We start from the raw sequence: 22,429 nt of genomic DNA on the forward strand, positions 1-22,429 counted from the left end.
CTGTCTTACTGTCTTTCTAAGAGTCAGTTGTACATATTAACCATACCAGAAAGCATTTTGTTGTCATGAAAAAAAGACATCATTTGTTAGGAGGGCGTGAAAGAAAAGATAAATTATTCATTGCAGGTTCATTTTCCACAAAATGTCCTCCTATTGTTTCCTCTAAAGATGTATACATTTTCAAATTCCATGACCTTCCTTATTTAAAACAAGAGCTCTTTTCTATTAGCATCCCTAGCTTCCTCTTGATTTTTCTTTTAGAAAAATGTAACGGCTTACAATATCAGCTTTAGTGCATCAACTCAAAATACACCCCTGTTCTGTAGTTCAGCCGTGGCCTTACTTGCTATACTAGTCACCAGCAATTTTGCCTTCTATTTTAGTTCTTCAGCACTTGTGGTTTAAACAACATATTAGAAAATTAGCACACACTTTCCTGTTTGGGTTCTGCTTACTTAAGTAATAAACCTTTAATTGCAACTAAACTATATGAAATGAACATTAAAACATGACTGCTTGGGTTTCTTTTGATCCACCCAATAATTTAGTATGAAAAGAAATAGTTATTACCAGGTTTAGAAATCTAAGCTCTCTTTGTTTACTAATAACTGGAATAATAAAACCACCAGCTATCCTAGGAAATGGGCTGCCAGAGAAATTTTGTAGATCTTTTAACTCTTTGAACTTACTAAACTCATACTACTGGTTTTTTCACCTTTTTTTGTTTTTCTTTCCCTTCCATTTCCTTTCCACAAGCTTGTCAGAAATCCACTCCTGGATGGATATAATTTAATGCAGATATGTCAAACTTTTGGCTTCTCTGATTATGAATGCTTAGAACAGGAGTTTGTTGAACTTGAATTAATCATTTAACACTCTTTGGGTTGCAAGTGATGGAAAACTCAGTTCAAACTGGGCAAGGATGGGAGTTCCCATTGTGGCTCAGCAGTAACAAACCCAGCTAGTATCCATGAAGACATGGGTTCGATCCCTGGCCTCACTCAGTAGGTTAAGGATTTAGCATTGCCATGAGCTGTGGTATAGGTTGCAGACACAGCTCAGATCTGGTGTTGCTGTGGCTGTGGTGCAGGCTAGCAGCTACAGCTCTGATTCAACCCCTACCCTGGGAACTTCAATATGCCATGGGTGCAGCCCTAAAAAGACCAAAAAAAAAAAAAAGCCCAAACTGGCTGAGGATGAAAAAGTAGAATTTATGGTTCCCATCACTGAAAAAGTGTTAAATTAGTTTCACACTTGTTACAAAGAACTTGAAAGGATGTCATCAGGACCAGTGATATCATATATACATGTCTCTTATATATAACTGTTTTTTATATATATTGAAAGACCTGATGCACTGAAGCTTATATGATATATATATGTGTATTTATATGTGTATGTGTGTGTGTTTGTATATACTCCATTTTTCATACGGCCTCTCTCTTTATTGTCACAAAATGATGCACTTATTCTCTACTTTATGATCTTTTAGGTTCAAATCTAGTGAAAAGGAAAAGTTATCTCTTTACCTGAAGACCCATGCAAGATTTTTATTGCATTTTGTTATCTTTGGTAATCTGCCCCCATCTCAGCCACTTGCTGTGGAATGCTTGATTAGTTAAACTCAAAGTCACATACTAGCTTCTGCAGTTGAGTTGCGTCAACTCCACCAGAACTATATGGACTTAGACTTGGGAAAGGTTTGTTTTTCTCAGAGAGATATTAAGAAATTATTATCTGAAGAAGAATAAAAGGTTACTGGAGGGCAAAGTAAAATTTCTAACACGTGGAAATGAAGCTATACCCCCGTTTCCATAATTCATAGAGCCACTTCACCTTTGTTTCTAATATTTCTCATTTCCATTTTTGCTTTTTTAAAATGATAGTATTGAGTCTTTTAATATCTTTCTTACCATAGAAAACATATATTGAACAGACATGATCATATGGCAAGGGAAAAAACCTTCTAATTGTTGATTACTGTTTTATAAGCCATGGGTAAATATACACATAGAGACTATATTTCACATCTTACTAATTTCAGAGAATTGCAGATCACAGATTGGGAAAAGACTCTGATGTTATCTAGATCAATATATGAATCTCCATAATGCTTTTGAATAAGTGGTAGTGTACCTGAGAGGTTGGTAAACAATGGCTGATGGGCCAAATCTGATCAGCCACCAGTTTCTGTATATAGTTTTACTGAAACCCAGCCACGCCGGTTTGTTTTAATGTTGTCTGTCTGCTTATACACTACAACAGCCAGAGCCGAGTTGTTATGACAGAGATCTTGCAACCCATAAAGCCTAACATAGTTGTTATCTGAACCTTTATAGAAAAACTTCCTCGCCTTTAGTTTAGTCATTTCTTGAATTTCCTTTAGGGATAAAAATTCTTTCTGAATGAGAACCAGTTTCAAAAACCTCTAAATATTAAAAAAAAAAAAAACCAGAAACAGAAATTGTAATACTTTCATGTGACATCCATTTTACTTAGTCAAAATTATATCTCACTTAGGAATCTATTCTAATTAAAAAAAAAATTCTGGATTAATACCTAAATTGCACCAAATTAGACTAGCATTTTTCTTGCCCAAAGGATATTTCTTGCTTAATATTTAAGTTTTAATGTATCCGTAATCTTTTCTCCTCCAACAGCTCCATAATTTGATAATGATTTTTTCTGAATACACTTAGCTTTTTAATGACAAGACGAACTTTAAAATGTCAAAGCCATCTTTCAAAAGTACAAGATTCAATCAATTATATTTACTCGTAAAACAAGCTTTTTTTCATAATCAGTTGACTGAATATATGATTATCACCCCTCAATAATTTCACTAAAAAGCATATTATAGCAATGTTGTAATTTACTCATGGTGATTTTGGCTATTTGAATTATAAATAATACTTAATTTGAGGTTTTTTTGTTTTGAGATTATGTAGCCCTCTAACATGTCACCACTGCTGTAAGTGTTCTCTATATGTCATTCTTTTAGAATGTATAAAATATCCACATTTATTTTTAGAGTTAGTATTATTTTACATTAATTTTTAATTAAAATTGTGTAAATGCCTGTAGAAAATGGATATTAGTCTACTGCTGCTAATTTTTCCTACTCATTTGATGTACACAGCTTATATCATAGTTTACCTTCCTATTCATTTTTTCACAACTTCTTTCATCTTTCATAACCGAATACTTTCTGAGCACCTACTGTATGCTGTTTTTGTCTCTGTTCTTCTGTTCCTACTGCTGAACTTACATCATTTTACTGTAGTTTTTTCTAGACCATCACTCTGCAATAGAAATAATGGTAAAGACAAATGAAAGCCATAATTTAAAATTTTCTAGTAGCTATATTTAAATAAGTACAAAGAAACAGGTAAAATTAATTGTAATAATATATTTTATTTAATCTGATACATCCAAAATATTAGCATTTCAACTGGTATCAGTATGAAAATTATTAATGTGGTATTTTATGTCCTTTATTCATATTGTCTTTGAAATTCAGTTGTATTTTACAGTTAACTGCACATCTCTAGACCACAGTTCTCACTTGTACTGTATTTGAATTTTAAGTATTTTTGGTGGTTACTTTCCTAAATCAGCCTTTTTAAAAGTTTACTACAGTAAGTTTTCTGTTGTCTTGCATTATAAATGAGTAGAATCTTGCTTGAATGATCTGCGTTTGGGTGTTATTCTATAAAATAACAGTGCAAATGGTGCAGATTTGTCTCATCAACTTAATATAATGGCTGAAAATTCATAAACTAAACTATTTGCTAATCTTTGCCAATCTTAGTATAAGAGTGGTAAAGATTTAAGTACTCCATTGTATTTACTTTCAGAGATGGCTTTTAATATAAGGAATCATGCAAAGTCTATAACCTAAATTTTATATCAGTTTTATAAATTGATTGAGTTATGTTTTAAGTATTATTTATTGCATGCTCTGGTTCAAATGGTTAAATTAATCTCAATCTAGGGGGTAATAATTCTAATTAATTTTCTTAATATTATACTCTTTTTCTCTTCTAGTTTTAGTTTTGAGTTCACCATTTATTTATTTAAGTAGGTACATAGTTGTACATTTTTGTCTCAATCAAAAATGATTTCAGCAGCTTTAATATTTTAAACATAACACTAATAGAAATAAAGTACCTAAATTTGAACTCATAGCCTAAATTTATCTTCAGGAATGATCTTATGCCAATAAAATTTATTTCATGATTATTTTTCGATGAAAGTAGCCATATTGGATCATGACATTAAAATATTAAATTATCATACACATTACAAGAAAAAACTTTCATAGAACATATGAATGTGATAGCCATTAGAACAAAAAGAGGGGATCTTTAACCTAGGACTATAAGCAAAATACATAGAGAAAGTTGGGGTAATGGGTGGGAAGTAAGAGTATAGGACTTGCCAGATTTATCTCTTGACAGTTCTTTGAGGCTTTTAGAATACATTTGAAGGTGATTTTTTTTTTCTTTTACACATAAGCTGTTTAGAAACAGCTGGCATTCCTTGAGTTTTTCTTAATAATTTGAAAAGCCCTAGAAGTTCCTTATATCAGGCCTGTTAATGTATAAATGTAGAGATAAATACTACAATATAATATTCACTGGTATAAGATCTTTAGTGCTATTTCTCAAATATACATATAGGTAATTTTCAAACTGAATTAAATGTTCATTCACATTTTTTTCAAAGCTACAATTCCTTCTCCTCTCCTTATAGTGGTAGTGGTAACATAGCTTTTCTTTTTTTTGCATTGGCTTACAGTATGCCATTCTTACCACTTGGCTACTCTATGACTACTGTTTCTCAGCCTGGCTCCTCTTTCTCAAACCCATCCTCACACCACTTTAAATGTTCATGAACTCCAGAATTCCCTTCCTATGTATTTACAGGTTTAATAAATTTGATCATTCATAATAAAGAGTATTTCAGAACAAGTTAGACCAACAAAAGGTTTTAATACTTTTTGAATGTTTTAGTATATCAGTGATTTGTGTTACTTTTCAGTGAATATGATATGATGTATTATTCTTTTAGAATTCAAACCTGATTCATCAGAAAGTGTTGCCTCCTAATGATCGACAAGGATCTCCAATATTATCATTCATTATTCTTGAACAATTTAATGCCATTCGCTTAGTGCAAAGTGTTCATCAGTCTCTTGCTGCTCTCAGCAAAGTCGTCAGAGGAACTACCTTATTGAGTTCAGAAGTGCAAAAATTGGCAAGTGCTTTATTAAACCAAAAGGTAAGCCAATGCTAAATATAAGTTTTGATTCATTAGTGTAAGTGGCTCTTCCATCAAGTATATATTTTTCAGGAGTTTTACAATTTATAGTAACAGAAAATCCAAGTGAAAATAAGCTATATAGGAATTAATTAGCTGTAACTGAAGGGTCCGTGGGTAGCTAGCATTAAGTCATTGGCTGTCAGATTGTGTTATTAGGCTTAAAATGGTCATCAGTTTCTCAGCTTGTGTTATTTCTGTACCTTTGTATTCATACTGTGTGTGTGTGCTTGCGTGCATGCGTGCGTGTGTATGTGTGTGTGCACGTGCGCCTCCTCCATATTAGTTTCATTTTTGGGCATGTCCTCTACACATGTTGTTGCCCAACCATCCGAGTCTTATAGCACCTGAGCCCTAAGTCCAACAGAAAGAACACCTGTTTCCTGGCAACTCAAGCAAAAATCTTGGAATTAACATTGATCCAAACTGATTGGCTTGTGTTTTGTGCCTAGTTCCATTCTAGTTCTGTGGGCAAGGTGTGCAGAGCTGTCATTGGCTAGGGCTTCAACCAAATGCCTATCCCAAGAACTGGGGATAGATTCACCTCCATTTGTAACACACACTACAAGTAAGAGAAGGATGGTTGCATAGTAGAAAATCATAAACTAAAGAAAAGGAAATCAACATGTCATTTGCAAAATAATTGGACCATTTTAAGTGACATTAAAATCCATTTATTTCAGATCTATTGAATGGAAACAAAAATTTTGGCATGTCTTACATAGATTTACATTTGCTATTTGGAAAATATAAACCTTATAGAATTTGGCGTCTGAAAAAGATTTCACTAAGGCTGTACAGGAATATAAAAAGGAAAGAGTTTTTTGGTTGTTCATTTGTTTTTTCCCTGCTGTTTACCCTCAATATAGAGAAACCTCTGATAACCTAAAAGTCTCTTTATTGGAATATAAAAGGTAGGCTTCCTAGAACTTCCTATATCTTACTCTTAAACATAAAAAAAGATTTCTATTTTAATTCAAGCTGCTATAACAAATTAACGTAGAATGGATGACTTAAACAACAAATATTTCTTTCTCACAATTCTGAAGGCAGGGAAGTGTAAGGCCAGTAAGAACTGATTCCTGGTTTCCTGATGACTGTCTTCTTGTTGTGTCTTCACATGGCAGCGAAGAATGAGAGAGAAAGCAAAGTCTCTCCTCTCTCTTCTTATAAGGGCACAAATTCAATCATAAGGACTCCACTCTGTGAACTAATTACTTCAGCAAAGCCTCATCTCCAAATATCTTCACATTAGAACGTATGAATTTTTGGGGGATACAAATTTTCAATCCATTGCAATATCCAATTCTTTTTCACATATACAAAAAGAACTTCCCAGCAAATTTATGTTACTTTTTCTTTTACCCTGAAAAAGAATCTCAGCTTTGCATTGTTTCTTTATATATAGATTACTGTCTATGTTATTCAACTGTAATTATCAGAATACGGTAGTATTGTATTTTACTACAAATTATAACTAATTTTTTTAAAATCTGAAGTAGATATATTATCAGTCATGAAAAGTACATGACACAGTGAAGGAACAAGTGGGAAAAGGTTCTAAAAAACTTTGAAATTACATTAATTAACATTTAATCACCACATTAACACTACACTACTGTTATATCCATTTTATTGTGAGGAACCTGAGACAGAGCAGTGTTGAATAACTTGACCTGTGTCACACAGTGAATATATTTTACAAAATTGGGATTTGAATCTAGACAGATCTGATTGTCATAATAAATGTAAATGACTTAAATTTATTTATGAAAAGGGAAATACTCACGAGAGTATATTTCTTTAAAATCCAACTACATGCTGTATAAGGGAAAAATGTATGGTATAGACTAGGTATACTTGCATTAAGAGTAGAAGAAGAATAAAAATGAAACATGACGTATGTAGAAGAGAACAGTAAGTCTCTAATGAAGTATAGTAAAACTGAGGTTATGTCAGATTTTGAGGTCTTTAAAGCCAAAGAAAGGAGTTTGGATTGAATTTTGTAGGTAGTGAGAATATTTTCATGTAGAAATAATGTAGCAAAATGGCAAAGAATGTTGCCTACAAAATAGATATGCCTAGTTTGTCCTATTCTACCATTTAGTAGCTGACCTTGGGCAGGTCACTTAAACTTCTCTAAACTTTACCTTTCTCATTTGTCAAATGAGAATAATAAAGGGACCTACCTCATGAGATTGTTATGAAAGTTAAATTATATCATGAGGAAAGTTCATGGCTTGTAGGAAGTACACTCTAGATGTTAGTTATTTTGACATTGTTACTTTAAGAGAATTTCGTTATGTGAAAAATAGCTTCTGGAACATTCATGTAATAACATGGTGCAAAATGAGTTTATAAAAGTAGGGATACCAGGTAGGTTACCGTTTATTCATCTCAGAAAGAGGTGGGTAGGGCATAAAGTATGATAGTTCAAAAAGATGATATTGATGAAAAATATGGCAGATAATAGCAAACTTGTTTTCTTCTTTTTTTTTTCTCCTCTTGTTAACCATCTGGGTAATCATTGCCATAAACACTTGAAAAAAAAAAAAGAAAAATTTAAATTATTTTTATGACAGTAATAGAACATGACCTACAATAGATCTTACTGTAAGATAATAAAGGAAAGAAAAAATACCTATAGAAACAATCCCAAAACAATTATCAAAATGGCAAAAGAATATACATATTGATACTTACATTAAATGTAAATGGAATAAATGCTCCAACCAAAAGACATAGACTGGCTAAATGGATACAAAAATGAGACCCATATTATCTGCTCTCGGCAAGAGACCCACTTCAGATCTAGGGACACATACAGACTGAAAGTGAAGGGATGGAAAAAGTTATTCCATGAAAATGTAAATCAAAAGAAAACTGGAGTAGCAAGTCTCATTTCAGACAAAATAGACTTTAAAATAAAGATTTCCACAAGAGACAAAGACATAATGATCAAGGGATCAATCCAAGATGAAAACATAACAATTGTAAATATATATACACCCAACATAGGAGCACCTCAATATATAAGATAAATGCTGAGTCATAAAAGTGGGTTTGAGCCTTGGGTGCCTGAAGCCCAATGATGTATTTTTAATATGGTAAACCTCAGTTGAGAACCTCCAAAAAAAGAAAGTGGATTAAAATCTAAATTTAAGACCAGATACTATAATACTCTTAGAGGAAAAAAGGCAGAACACTGTTTGACATAGTTCACAGTAATGTCTTTTCACATCCACGTCCTAGAATAATAAAAATAAAAACAAAAAATAAACAAATGAGATCCAGTTAACTTAAAAGCTTTTGCATAGCAAAGGAAACCATAAACAGAACAAAAAGACCATCCATAGAATGGGAAAAAAATATTCACAAATGAAGTGACTGACAAGGGATTAATCTGCAAAAGATACAAACATCCCATACAATTCAATCTCAAAAAACAAACACCCCAATCAAAAAATGGGCAAAAGATCTAAATAGATATTTCTCTGTAGAAGACGGGAAGATGGCCAAAAAGCACATGAAAAGATGTTCAGCATTACTAATTAATAGAGAAATGCAAATCAGAATTGCAATGTGGTATCACCTCATACAGGTTATGTAGTCTATCATCAAAAAGTCTGCAAACAATAGATGAGTAGATTAAGAAGATGAAGTACACATATACAGTGGAATACTACTCAGCCATAAAAAAGAATGAAATAATACCATTTGCAGCAACATGAATGCAACTAAAGAGTCTCATGCTAAGTAAAGTAAGTCAGAAAGAGAAAGACAAATACTGTATGTCACTTATATGTGGGATCTAAAATATGGCACAAATGAACCTATCTACAAAACAGAAACAGACTCACAAACATAGATAACAAACTTGTGGTTGTCAAAGGAGAGGGAGGAAGGAGTGGGATTGCTGAGTGTTTGGGGTCAGTAAGTGCAAACGTTTACATTTAGAATGGATAAGCAATGAAGTCCCACTCTATAGCACAGTGAACTATATCCAGTCTCTTGGCATAGACAATTATGGAAGGTGTAAGAAAGGGAATGTGTGTGTGTGTGTGTGTGTGTGTGTGTGTGTGTGTGTGTGTATAACTTTGTCACTCTGCTATATGGCAGAAACTGGCATATTGTAAATTGTACTTTAATAAAATTTTTTTAAAAGTAGCTAAAATGATAAGTTGTGGGGAAAAAAAGAATAAATGTGCAGTGCATATGCGAAAAAAGTCCACAGGCAATAAATGCTGGAGAGGACACAAACAAAAGGGAGCCCTCCTACACTGTTGGTGGGAATGTAAATTGGCACAACCATTATGGAAAACTGTACAGATTTTCTTCATAAAACTAAAAATAGAATTACCATATGATCCACAAATCCCATTCCTGGGCATTCCTGGAGAAAACTGTAATTCAGAAAGATACATACACCTCCATGTTCATGGCAGCACTATTTACAGCAGCCAAAACATAGAAGCAACCTAAATGTCCATAGATAGAGAGATGAATAAAGATGTGGTACATGTACATAATAGAATCTTATTTAACTGTAAAAAGAATGTTATCACTGAGTCATATGATATCACTTATATGTTTAATCTTAAAAAAATGATACAAATGAACTTATTTTCAAAACAGATTCACAGACTTTGAAATGAAACTTATGGTTACTAAAGGGGACAGGTGGGAGGGAGAGATGGATTGGGAGTTTTGGATTGTCATGTGCACACTATTGTATATGGAATGGATGGCCAATGGGGACCTGCTGTATAGCACAGAGAACTCTGCTCAGTATTCTGTGATAACCCATATGGGAAAAGAATCTGAAAAAGAATGGATACGTGTATACGTGTAACTGAATCCCTCTGTTGTACAGCGGAAATTAATACAACATTGTAAACCAGCTCTACTTCAATATAATTTTTAAAAATGGAAGAAGAAAACTAAATAGGCTTTATTATATGAAACATTTTCCTTGAGTAAGACCAAAGAATGAGGAGTTCCCTCTGTGTGCAGCAGTTTAAGGCTCCAGCAGCTCAAGTCACTGCTGAAGGCACAGTTTCAATCCCCAACTCAGTGCAGTGAGTTAACCATCCAGCGTTGCTGCAGCTGTGGTGTAGGTGACTGCTGTGCTCTGTCTGGCCTGGGAACTTCCATATGCCACTAGTGTGGGCAAAAAAAAAAGACAAAAAACCCAAAGAATGGTATTTTAGAAAAGGATCATAGATTTTTAATTCTTTATTGCATCTTCCTTTTCCCTTAACCCACTAAGATCTGCTAAGTGTTTCCTTATTTGGCATAGCAGTAGGACCTGATGACTTATTTCCTAAAACTATGTTTATGTAAGATTATGCAATCTCATTTTATTAAATTAAGTATTCTTTATTATAATTTAAGAAATAAAGCTTCTGAAATATCACTGTTTTTGAAATATTTTGATAATTTGCATGGAAGTGAATTTCTAAAAAGTATTTTACAAAGCACATTTAAATTATATCACCAATAGTGTTTTTGGAAATATTTCAGGGTTTGGGTAAACTCAAATGAGAGTAGGCTGACTTTCACCAAGATATAATCAGTAAAATAGTTTCTGACATTTACTTTCTAATGAGTTTCCCCAAAAATATGAATCTAGTACTATCCCATTTATTTCTGGATAAAAATTTAATGTTTTATTACATTTACATGTGACATGTCCTGAATTATGTGACATAATTTAATGTAATTTAGGAAATAGTTCAGTACTTGACATTTTCTTTACTGTATCTGAAATGAATGGAGGAAGAATTTTCCTAGAGAGAATTATGACTGTTATTTCCTTGATAGTTTCTGGTGACTTACTGAAACTTTTTTTGTAAAAAGTCACAATAATTATAATTTGTTTGTTAAGGACAATGATATTGTAAAATCCTGTTATTCTTCTTTTACATATTAGGATATAGGCTTTAAATCAATTGAAAAGATAAAAATTGAAAAAATACAACACTATATCTCTTCGTCTTTCTTGCTGACTAATCACTAAGGGAATTAACATTTTATAGAAATTAATAGATAGTGTTACTTCTTATAAAATTACTTTAATATAGTATCCTTTTTAAAGCTAATGTGAGAATTGCCTGTTTATTTCAGTTTACCCTAACATGGTGGTAACATTAAATGGCTTTTTAATTTTTTTAAATCAGGGTGTCACTCAAAAATATAGCAAAATTGCTAGTGTATCCTGACTCTGAGTTTCCAAAAACCTGTGGTTAAACTTGTTTGGATCACTGATACTTTTGAAAATTGAAGGAAAGAGATGCACTCTCTTCAAATATGTATATGTACGTATGTATAAACATATACACAGAGCTTTTTTATGACTTCAGGATACTAAGAGTTAAGATCTACTCTGATAGTCAGATTTTTTTTCTTTCACTCCTTTCTGTCATGGCCTTCTTTATAGTTGTATTTCTCAAAATACCATCTTCAGACCATTAGCATCCCAGAGAACTAAGTAGAAGTGGAATTCTCAGGCCCCACCCCAGACTATTTGATTATAAACTTTAAGTGTGTTGCCCTGCAATCTGTGTTTTGTCAATCCCTTGAGGTTGTTCTAATGCATGCTAAGGTTTGAAAAATTCTCTTCTGTAGTCAGAAGTCTCATCAAAAAGCAATAGCACTTCCCACATCACCTTTTTGCCATCCCCAGTCTACTTTTGTCAACATCTCATGCCATCTCTGTCTTTGATTTTCATGTGTTTGGGGAAGAAGAAAAGAGGCCCTTTCTCATAAATTGGTTGGTGATCTTATCTTTTCTTAGCTTTTTAAAAAATTTACCCACCTTCATGCAAATAAGTTCTTAGAAAAGTCATACTCAAACTATTTTACCAAATGATAATTATTAATTTTAAGTAGTTTGCATTTTTCCATTAGAATAAAGTAGTAACTTATGTTTCCTATAATAACCTTACCAGTTGTGTAGCCCTCATCTAATTTTCAGCTGTTGTCATCTCCCTTTTACTTAGACTAGGAAATTAAAGCTGAAAGGAGTTATTCTCCTGGTAAAGTGTCAAAATCTATACTGCAGTCTTGATGTTGTATTTCCTAGATCAGTGTTCTTTCTACTTCATCTTTCATGGAAAATTGTTAATTTGATCATGAAACTAAATGGTAGTCTATGTTGCAAGAGGCAGTTAACCAGCTTTGAGAAGACTGCATTCCACAGTGGTAGCAATCCTGATTACTATCCATGAGGATACAGGTTCAATCCCTGGCCTTACTCAGTGGGTTAAGAATCCAACGTTTCCATGAGCTGTGGTGTAGGTCACAGATGTGGCTCGGATCTGGCTTTGCTTTGGCTGTGGTGTAGGCCAGCAGCTGTAGCTCCAATTTGACTCCTGGCCTGAGAACTTCCATATGCTGGAAATGTGGCCCTAAAAAGCAAATAAATAAATAAAAGAAATAAGGAAAGAAATCAATTCAGTAATGGAAAGACAAACATCCCAATTTTAAAAATGTGAAGAAGATTTGAATAGACAGTCTAACAAAAAATACACAGATGGCAAAAAGCACATGAGAAAGCACTCAGTATCATTAGTCTTTAGGGAGATGAAAATTAAAATCACAATGAGAATATCAATATATAAAAATCTGTTGTATTTCTTTAGAATAGTAATGAATGCTGGTCTATAGCATTTATAGTATCCAAAATGAAATTAAGAAAGCAATTCCACTTTCAATAGTATTGAAAAGAAGAAATGCATGGGAATAAATTTAACCAAAAAAAGAACAAGACTTATACATTGAAAACTACAAAACATCATTGAAAGAAATTGAAAGAAAAATAAAATAAATGAAAAGTCACACTTTTTTTTCACAGGGAAATGGAGAAGTGACTATGTGGGTACAAACTATTTCTAGGGAGTGATGAAAATATTCTGTAGTTAAATCGTGGTTTTGGGTGCAGAACCTTATGAATCTCATAAAACCCACTAAGTTGTACACTTTGAAAGTATAGATTTTATCTCATGTGAACTGTCTCAATAAAAAAGAAATTTTAAAAAATCGCAATGAGACAACACTGCTTACCCTCTAAAATGGCTTAAATTAGAACTAATCATGTCAAGTGTTGGCCTGGGTGAGAAACATCTGAAACTCTTATATACTCTGATAGTTGGACTTTTTATTAATAAGACATGTGAGGCCACTGTACCACTCATGGGTATTTATCCAAGAAAAATAAATGCATATGCCCTTATAAATATTTGTAAATGTTCATAACAGCTTTATTTTTAATAATCAAAAACTGAAAACAGCTGATATTCAACAGATGAAATGATAAATTGTAATGTATACATAAAATGGAAAGCTAATCAGCAATGAAAAAATGAATACAGATTTATGTAATAAAATAGATGAATCCATTGTTATGCTAGTGTTTAACAACTGGTCATCTAGCAATGAAGCCCTGATATAAAACATTTGCTGATTTCCATAGTGTAAATATTCCTCCTGAGGCTGATTTCAGATCACCAATTTAAGTCACTGAATGAAGTTGGGAAGAGATGCCCTGCACTAATAATAGTATTCCCACCGTATAGATACATAGATATAAGTAATCTCAAGCACATAGGTAGTAATAAAAGCCATAACATAACTGGAAAGTGATGAATTTTAGATATTTGGTAACTGTTTTAAATAAAATTTTATCTAGTAACTTCAAATAGTTATTTTACAATAAAGGCTGTTTAACTACTGGATTACATAATTCATAAAAATTTTAAAATCAGCTCTTATGAATCTTTACAAGATGGTTCTGTTACATCACTAAATATAGTCTCAAAATAATTATACATGGCAATAAAAAATAAGATGAATAATGTATAATTTAATTGATTTTATAATTCAAAAAATTCTAATATTTTTCAGCTTTATTTTCATACAGTTGACAAATTCAAATTAGTATATGTTTGTAGAAAATAAGCACTTGCCTGGAAATTAGGCTGTTGAGGTAGTCCTGGATTATAAAGGGAGACAAGAAAACTTTTGAAGATGAAAATATTGTCAGTGATTTTTGGTTACATTTTGAATTCACCCTATACAAGTTTAAATACTATTTAGAGCCTAAAGTGAATATGAAGTGATTAGCAATAGGTACAGTTTACAAATTATAACTAACTCCTACACTAGCCATAATTTACAACTATATTTAACTAATTAAATTAGTTACAACTATTTTACAAACATACATCATTAGAGAATTATATTTCAGAATGATAAAGATAGCTGCAGAGTAAAACAATTTAATGATAAAGCCCTTACCATCTATACATAAGAAGAATTACAACTCTGAAGATCATAATTTGTGAGAAAGTTAGAATGGATTCCAACTTAATTTTACTAAGATCTTTACTTAGCTCCCAAAGATTTCAATTTTCTTATCAGTTCAGAGAAATAATTTTTAAAAGCACCAGACTTTCAGATTCGAGAGATTTATTTTTCTTTTAAAATATGAATCTTATTTTAAAAAATCTTTTTATTCTGTGTTTTCTCCTTAAAGAGACTCATATTATTTGCTTTCTCAGAACATGTAACTTCAGTTTTCCATTGAAAACTTAAGAAATATGTTTTTTTTTTTTTTTTTTGGCTGCACTGGCAGCATGCAGAAGTTTCTGGGCCAGGGACAAAACACATGCCATAGCAATAATCCGAGCCACAGCAATGACAATGCCAAATCCTTAACCACTAGTTCACCAGGGACCCCCCCCCAAATTTATAGAATACTTATTAAGAGATTACACTAAATTATAAAAAGGTGGAAAGGGAGAAGCAATCTATTGATGGATGAACGGAGAAGCAAAATGTGATACAGATCTTTCTCAACTTACAATGAGGTTATGTCCAGATAAACCCATTGCAAATTGAAAATATTGTAAGTCAAAAATGCATGAAATACACCTACCCTACTGAACATCACAGCTTAGCCTAGCCTACCTTAAACGTGTTCGGAACAAGTACATTAGCCTGTGGTTGGGCAAAATCGTTCAACACAAAGCCCGTTTTATAATAAAGTGTTGAATGGCTTATGTAACTTATTAAATACTGCACTGAAAGTGATAAACAGAATGGCTGTGTGGATACAAGATGATTGCAGTCTATCAGTTGTTCAGCCTCATGATTGCGTGGCTTAGATCTGCAGCTAACTGCTACTGTTGCTCAGCATTTTGAGTGTAAGCTACCATAGACTGCTAGCCAGGGGGAAAAATCAAAATTCAAAATTTGAAGGATGATTTCTGCTGAATGCATATCACTTCTGCACCAGCATGTGTAGAAAAATCCTAAATTGAATCATTCTAAGTCAGAGACCACCTGCATATACATAACAATGTTAAATTATTCAGCATCAAAAAGAAAGGAAATACTGACACATGCTACAACAGGGATGAACCTTGAGGACATTATGCTTAGTGAGACAAACCGATCAGGAAAAGACAAACACTGCTTAATTCCATTTACGGGAGGTAACTAGAATAGTCAAATTCATAGAGATAGAAAGTAAAGTCCATATCACTTCTCTCATATCAGATACCATGTTATAATTCTCTCCATAGGATTTTACACTATGTAATCTTCTCTTATAACAGTATATTTTTTTCCTTTATCTCCGGTAAAATGTAAGCTCCATAATAGTAAGGGCCATACAGTCAGTGTCTGCACGTTATTGGCTCTCAGTAATTGCTGAATGGATGGATAATAAGGACTTAAATATTTATTGAATGAATGTATGACATCTGACAGTAATATTGGTAGCTCTCTTGGTTGTCTGTTGCTGCATAATAAGTTCCCCTGATATTAGTGACACAAAGCCACAAAAATCTATCACATCAAGTGTCTGTGGATCAGGAATCCAGGTGTGGCTTAGCTGGGTGTTCTTAGGGTCTTAGGGTCTCCTACAAGTCAGAAGTCAAATGTCACCAGGGCTGCAGTTACTGCCTCCTCTCAGAACACTTACGGGATGGCTGTTGGCAGCCCTCAGGTCCTCAAGTGATTGCTGACCGAACATACCAGCTCCTCACTACATGGGCATCTCTATAGAGCAGCTCACACCATGCAACTTTTTCCACTTAGAGTGAACGAGGAAGAGATGAAGAGAAGGTGAGCTAGACAGAATTCACAATATTGTAACCCACTCTCAGAAGTGGCTTCTCATTACTTTTACCGTATTCTTTCATAGAAGCAAGTCCCTAGAACCAGTTTATACCCAAGATGAGGGGATTGCACTAGGACAGGCATGAATACCAAGTGGCAGGGATCATTGGGAGCATTGTAAAGGTTGTCTACCACACTAATTTATTTTATGTGATAAACACTATGTGAAGGCGCTATCTTTCTACAGCAGGAAAAGCATAAAACTGAGAATGTGAAAACCTGATATGTCAGCTACGTATAACTGTTGCTACATAATAAACTACCCTAAACTTAATGGCTGAAAACAAGAGCAGTCGTTTAACTCATGAGTGTGTAGTTTGGGCAGGGTCTGGTGGGGAGGGTGTCTCTCCACTCATTATAACACCAGCTGAGTCACCTCAGCTAAGAGCTGGAGGATCTACTTGAAGACACTCAGTTACAGCTGGCTAACTGGTGCTGATTATTGACTGATAGTTTATTAGGACTGATAGCTAGAGGCCTGCTTGCTCTCTAGCTGTCTCCACATGGGCCTCTCTAAATGGCCTACTTGGCTTCCTCACAACATGGTGTCTTGGTTCTTAGAGTGTATACCCCCCAAAAAGAGAAAATGAAAGTTATTAATTTGTTAAGGCCTAGATCTGAAAACTGATGCAGCATCTCTTCACTGCATCACTGTTGGTCACATTGTCAAAGGGAGGCTACGTGGGAAGAGTGTCAGATAATTTGGGGACCATGTTTGAAAGCTACCACAGTCTGCTCTCTGGGCATTTCTCCCACATGTAAAATGCAGTGCTGTCCTTCCAAGTTCCCCACAAGTGTCTTATGCCATTATAACCTCAGGCTCAGGCCAGCTGTTATCATCTAAATCAGGTATGAGGGAGGTTTCTTGGGTTTGTTTCCTCAAAAACAGTTTCTCAAGTGTGGCTCTCAATCAAAGGCCCATGAACTGCAGAGTTAAGTTATCTGTCTCTTACAAACACAATATAAAATGGTAGGACAGGGTAACTGCAATAGGTAAATTATCAATGCCTGAAAATTAGCTCCTCTCCATGTGGGCCTCTCCAAAAATCAGACTTCACAATATGTTGGATGAGTTCCAAGATCAAGAGTCTCAAAACACAGGAAATACAAGCAACTAACTTCTTAAGACTTGAACCTGGAAACTGGCACCCCATTGCTTCTGCTGTATTCATAGGACCCTTATCTTTTAAAAATTTTGTTGGAATATAGTTGATTTACAGTGTTATTGGAATATAGTTGATTTAAAGTGATTCTGTTTTATATGTATATATTATATGTATATACATATATATAAATATATATGCTTGTTGCAGATTCTTTTCTTGTTGGTTATCTATTTTATGTACAGTAGTAGTATGTGTATGTTAATCCAAACCTAATTTATACCTTCCCACCACCTTTGGTTACCCTTTGGTAACCTTTGGTAACCGTGAGTTTAGTTTTCAGATCTGTGTGTCTGTTTTGTCAGTAAGTTCATTTGTATCACTTTTAATTAAATTCTACTTATAAGTGATATCATATGATGTTTGTCTTTCTCTGTCAGATGTACTTTGCTTAGTATGATAATCTCTAGGTCCACCCACAGGACCTTTATTTAAGGAGAAAGCAGATTTCAAGTCTTCACAAGAGAAGTGTCAAAGGATTTGGGGATCATGTTTTAAAATCATCACACTTGATTCCATTCTCAGCACAGTGCCAGCACTTAGCTACCACATTTTTTTAAGATTTTTATTTCTTGTATTATTGTTGATTTACAATGTTCTGTCAATTTCTGCTGTACAGCAAACCGACCCAGTCATTCATATACATATCTATATATGCATTATTTTTCTTACATCATGTTCCATGATTGTATATATTTCCCTGTGCTATGTAGCAGGATCTCATTGCTTATCCACTCCAAAAGCAATAGTTTGCATCTATTAACCCCAAACTCCCAGTCCATCCCTCTCCCTCCTCCTCCCCCTTGGCAACTACAAGTCTGTTTTCCATGTCCATGAACCTATCTTTTCTGTAGATAGGTTCATTTGTGCCATATATTAGATTCCAGATATAAGTGATAGCATATGGTATTTGTCTTTCTCTTTATGACTTACTTCACTTTGTATGAGAATCTCTAATTCCATCCATGCTGCTGCAAATGTCATACAATGCAACTGACAAGGGCTTTATCTCTAAAATGTATAAATAACTTACACAACTCAACAGCAAAAAAATCAACAACCCAATTGAAAAAAATGGGCAGAAGACCTGAATAGACATTTCTCCGAAGAAGGTATACAGATAGCCAACAGGCACATGAAAAAAATGTTCAACATCACTATTATCAGAGAAATGCAAATCAAAACTACAGTGAGGTACCATCTCACACTAGTCAGAATGGCCTTCATTAACAAGTCAACAAATAACAAGTGCTGGAGAGGGTGTGGAGAAAAGGGTACCCTCCTTCACTGTTGGTGGGAATATAAATTGGTACAACCGCTATGGAAAACAGTATGGAGGTACCTCAGAAAACTAAATATAGAACTGCCATATGATCCAGCAGTCTCACTCCTGGGCATATATCCAGACAAAACTTTTTTTCAAAAAGATACATGCACATCTATGTTCATTGCAGCATTATTCACAATAGCCAAAGACATGGAAACAACCTAAATGGCCACTGACAGATGAATGGATTAAAAAGATGTAGTATATATACACAGTGGAATACTACTCGGCCATAAAAAAGAACAAAATTAGCTACCACATTTCTAAGAAGGCTTACTTCACTCATCTAGAGTAATTGATATTTTCCTAAGGTCCTTTTTCACTTTAAATTTTGTTATCTTAGAATTTTCATTTTCCATGCATTGTTCATATACTCTAGCCCAGAGTAGTTTCTCAGCTATGTAATCAGAAAGTATTTTTGGGAGTTCCCTTCGTGGCGCAGTGGTTAACGAATCCGACTAGGAGCCATGAGGTTGCGGGTTCGGTCCCTGCCCTTGCTCAGTGGGTTAACGATCCGGCGTTGCCGTGAGCTGTGGTGTAGGTTGCAGACGCGGCTCGGATCACGTGTTGCTGTGGCTCTGGCGTAGGCTGGTGGCTACAGCTCCGATTAGACCCCTAGCCTGGGAACCTCCATATGCCGCAGAAGCGGCCCAAAGAAATAGCAAAAAGACAAAAAAAAATAAAAATAAAAAAAAAAAAAAGAAAGTATTTTTGGTTAAGAGGTTGATGGTCTCTACTTATTACTCCACTTCAGAAAAATAAGGATTAAGTTTGAATGATAATTACATAATTGGAAAATCCAGAAAACCCTAAGAGAAGAGATAAAACATTATAATGAATGTATTAATGGAGACTGTCTATTGAAAGAAGGTCAGATATTAAACAGATAACTTTTAAAGAAAAGTTGTATTTATTTATTTAATTTTAATTGAGCATTTATTTTCTTTTTTATCCTTGTTTTTTTTTTTTCATATATCTCAGTATAGTTTAGGAGGTAAAAATTTCCATTACACTGCTCTATTTATAGTTTAAAGAATTTCAATAGGGACCAAGACTGGTTGTTTTTTAAGTCTTTACCACTTATAAAATGAATTTGTCAAATTTAATTTGGTATAATTATGCATTAAACACCATTTCAAGAAAACATGTTACTTTTCATATACTGGTTTATATTCATTTGTTTATTCTTTCAAGAATTTTTATTTAAAAATATTTCCTTTTAGAGAAATAGATTAATTCATTCTGACTCTATCATTCAATTTTATTAAGGTCAAAGAAAAAGACGTATCTTAATGAAATGAATTTATGATACACACAGTGTGAATTATGCCAAAGTATTTTCCCCATCACACCAATTTTAAAAGGTCTTTTATATGCGATATTGCACACATAAACCTAACTTGGACCCTTTTAAAATTGCAGTGTCCTCTCACATGGCAAAGCAAGTGGGAAGGCCCAGAAGATCCCTTACAGTACCTTAGAGGTCTCGTGGCTCGTGCCCTTGCAATACAGGTAAGATGAAATGATTTAGTCTTGTGTTTTATGATTGTATGGCTATTGTACTATAAACATGCATATTGTTAACTATTTTGGCAGCAACTAGTGAGAATATTATGATTTTGAACATAAAGCACCATATACTCATTTCTTATTTGGTCATCTGTGATTTGATATTATCACTCTTTAAAGAAAAAAACTATGTGCTTTCTACATAGTGTGGTTTTTCATAGAGAAAAATCTACAGTTTTAACATGGTTGGATCATATAGATGGTGACTAAAACTCATTCATAACTGTGACTAATTTGCTTTAAGGTGTGCCCCCCTATAGGGAGCTGCTTTTTTCTGTTTTTTTCTTTTTAATCGATAAGGTTTTTTTCAGAGCAACCCAGTTAGGTAACTGACTGAAAATGAAATAGAATAAGGAATGATAGAGAGAGAAAGAGTGATTTTTTTTTTTTAAGTAATAGCAAATGATATGTGAGTTGGTGCATGCTCTGTTCCACTTTTCCTGTGTGATATTTATGCTATCTTACTACCTTCTTCCTCCTCTGCTTGTTACGCTCCTTCACAAATAACCTTCCTTATCACATCAACTTATTATGAGTAACTTGATCAGTGCCCCTTCTTTTTTTTTTTTTTTTTTTTTTTTTTGTCCTTTTACCATTTCTTGGGCTGCTCCTGCAGCATATGGAGGTTCTCAGGCTAGGGGTCGAATCAGAGCTGTAGCCACCAGCCTGTGCCAGAGCCACAGCAATGCGGGATCCAAGCCGTGTCGGATCCCGAGCCATGTCGGATCCCGAGCCGGGATCCACAGCTCACAGCAATGCCAGGTCCTTAACCTACTGAGCAAGGCCAGGGATCGAACCCGCAACCTCATGGTTCCTAGTTGGATTTGTTAACCACTGAGCCATGACGGGAACTCCTTTTTTTTTTTCTTTTCTTTTGGAGTGCACATACCTGTGCAAATATTTAATTTTTCCTTTAGCAGAACATGGGCCTTTTACTTTACAGAGAAAGTTCAAGATATAAAGTATGATCTCTTGAAAATGCTTATGCTTAGCTCTCACCTACAAATTTGTCCAAACCCACACCTTCCTCATCTTTGTTCTAATTCAAAAGAAGGTGACCTGCTGTTGACAGCTGAGCCCTAGAGCGATATATTTGCTCTCATCTCTTTATATATGTCCTCTAGGGGGGGCTTGCCTTGTTCTGTATTTTCATCTTTTCCTCTCTTCTTACTCTGATCTGCCAGCCTACAAATGGTGCTCCTTTGAAGGGACCAGGACTCAGCTGAAAGTTTGGCTTCTAGTAGAAGAATTACTACTAGAATTAGTAATTGTAGAATTACTGGAGAAGAAATTGTAGAATTACTGGAGAAGAAATTACTGGATCTGAAAATGAAGTTAAAATTAGCAGGTAGAGAAGAACATGGCAGGGGCTCAGATTTACTCATCTTAATATCTTCTCTGTTAATGTCTGGACATAAACTCTCAGTAAATGCCAGTAGAGTAGAGGGAAGGAAGGATGGAGAAGGCAGAAGAGGAAGGACAGATAGTCCATCAGTGTTCTTAGAAAAATGTCGAAATGGTCTGAAGTCCTTAGTATGTTATAATTGCATGGCTGTGATAATTTATCACTTTGTGTATTTGTCAGTATTATTTATATAGATTACTTTTATAAACAGCAGAAACTTTTTTTATTTGCTGCAAATGAGTAGCTTTTATTATACTATGTGTGTAAGTATACTTAATAATTATGCTATATGCATATAACAATAAATGTATTATTGATCCTGAAATTAATATCATTTAAATCAATTTTATGTAAATTATTACAATTTTCTGGTGTGATTATTCATACTGAGTATATTGTATACTGGTCATCAAATCTGAAAACTTTTTCACTGCGTAATTTTCTTAAGAACTTTCTCAG

General features: G+C 34.0%; 1 protein-coding gene across 12 annotated transcripts in view; it reads left to right on the forward strand.

Moving 5' to 3' along the window:
- The window catches only part of DYNC2H1 (dynein cytoplasmic 2 heavy chain 1), a 364,937-nt gene that overhangs the window by 244,892 nt on the left and 97,616 nt on the right, over nt 1-22,429 (forward strand). For all 12 annotated transcript variants that reach the window (XR_014815142.1, XM_084975882.1, XM_084975883.1 and 9 more), the window contains 2 exons: nt 5,074-5,283; nt 20,419-20,508. Coding sequence is in view for 11 of the 12 variants with exons in the window: in XM_084975882.1 (XP_084832008.1) it covers nt 5,074-5,283; nt 20,419-20,508 (300 nt within the window). In the remaining variant the exon portion in view is untranslated. The remainder of the gene's footprint in view (nt 1-5,073; nt 5,284-20,418; nt 20,509-22,429) is intronic.

This window comes from Sus scrofa, chromosome 9 (genome assembly GCF_054392235.1).
Source record: "Sus scrofa isolate SSC_HxYL_T2T_F1_AM1 chromosome 9, Sscrofa_HxYL_maternal_Yorkshire_Landrace_v2.0, whole genome shotgun sequence".
In the NCBI taxonomy this organism is placed as follows: domain Eukaryota; kingdom Metazoa; phylum Chordata; class Mammalia; order Artiodactyla; family Suidae; genus Sus; species Sus scrofa.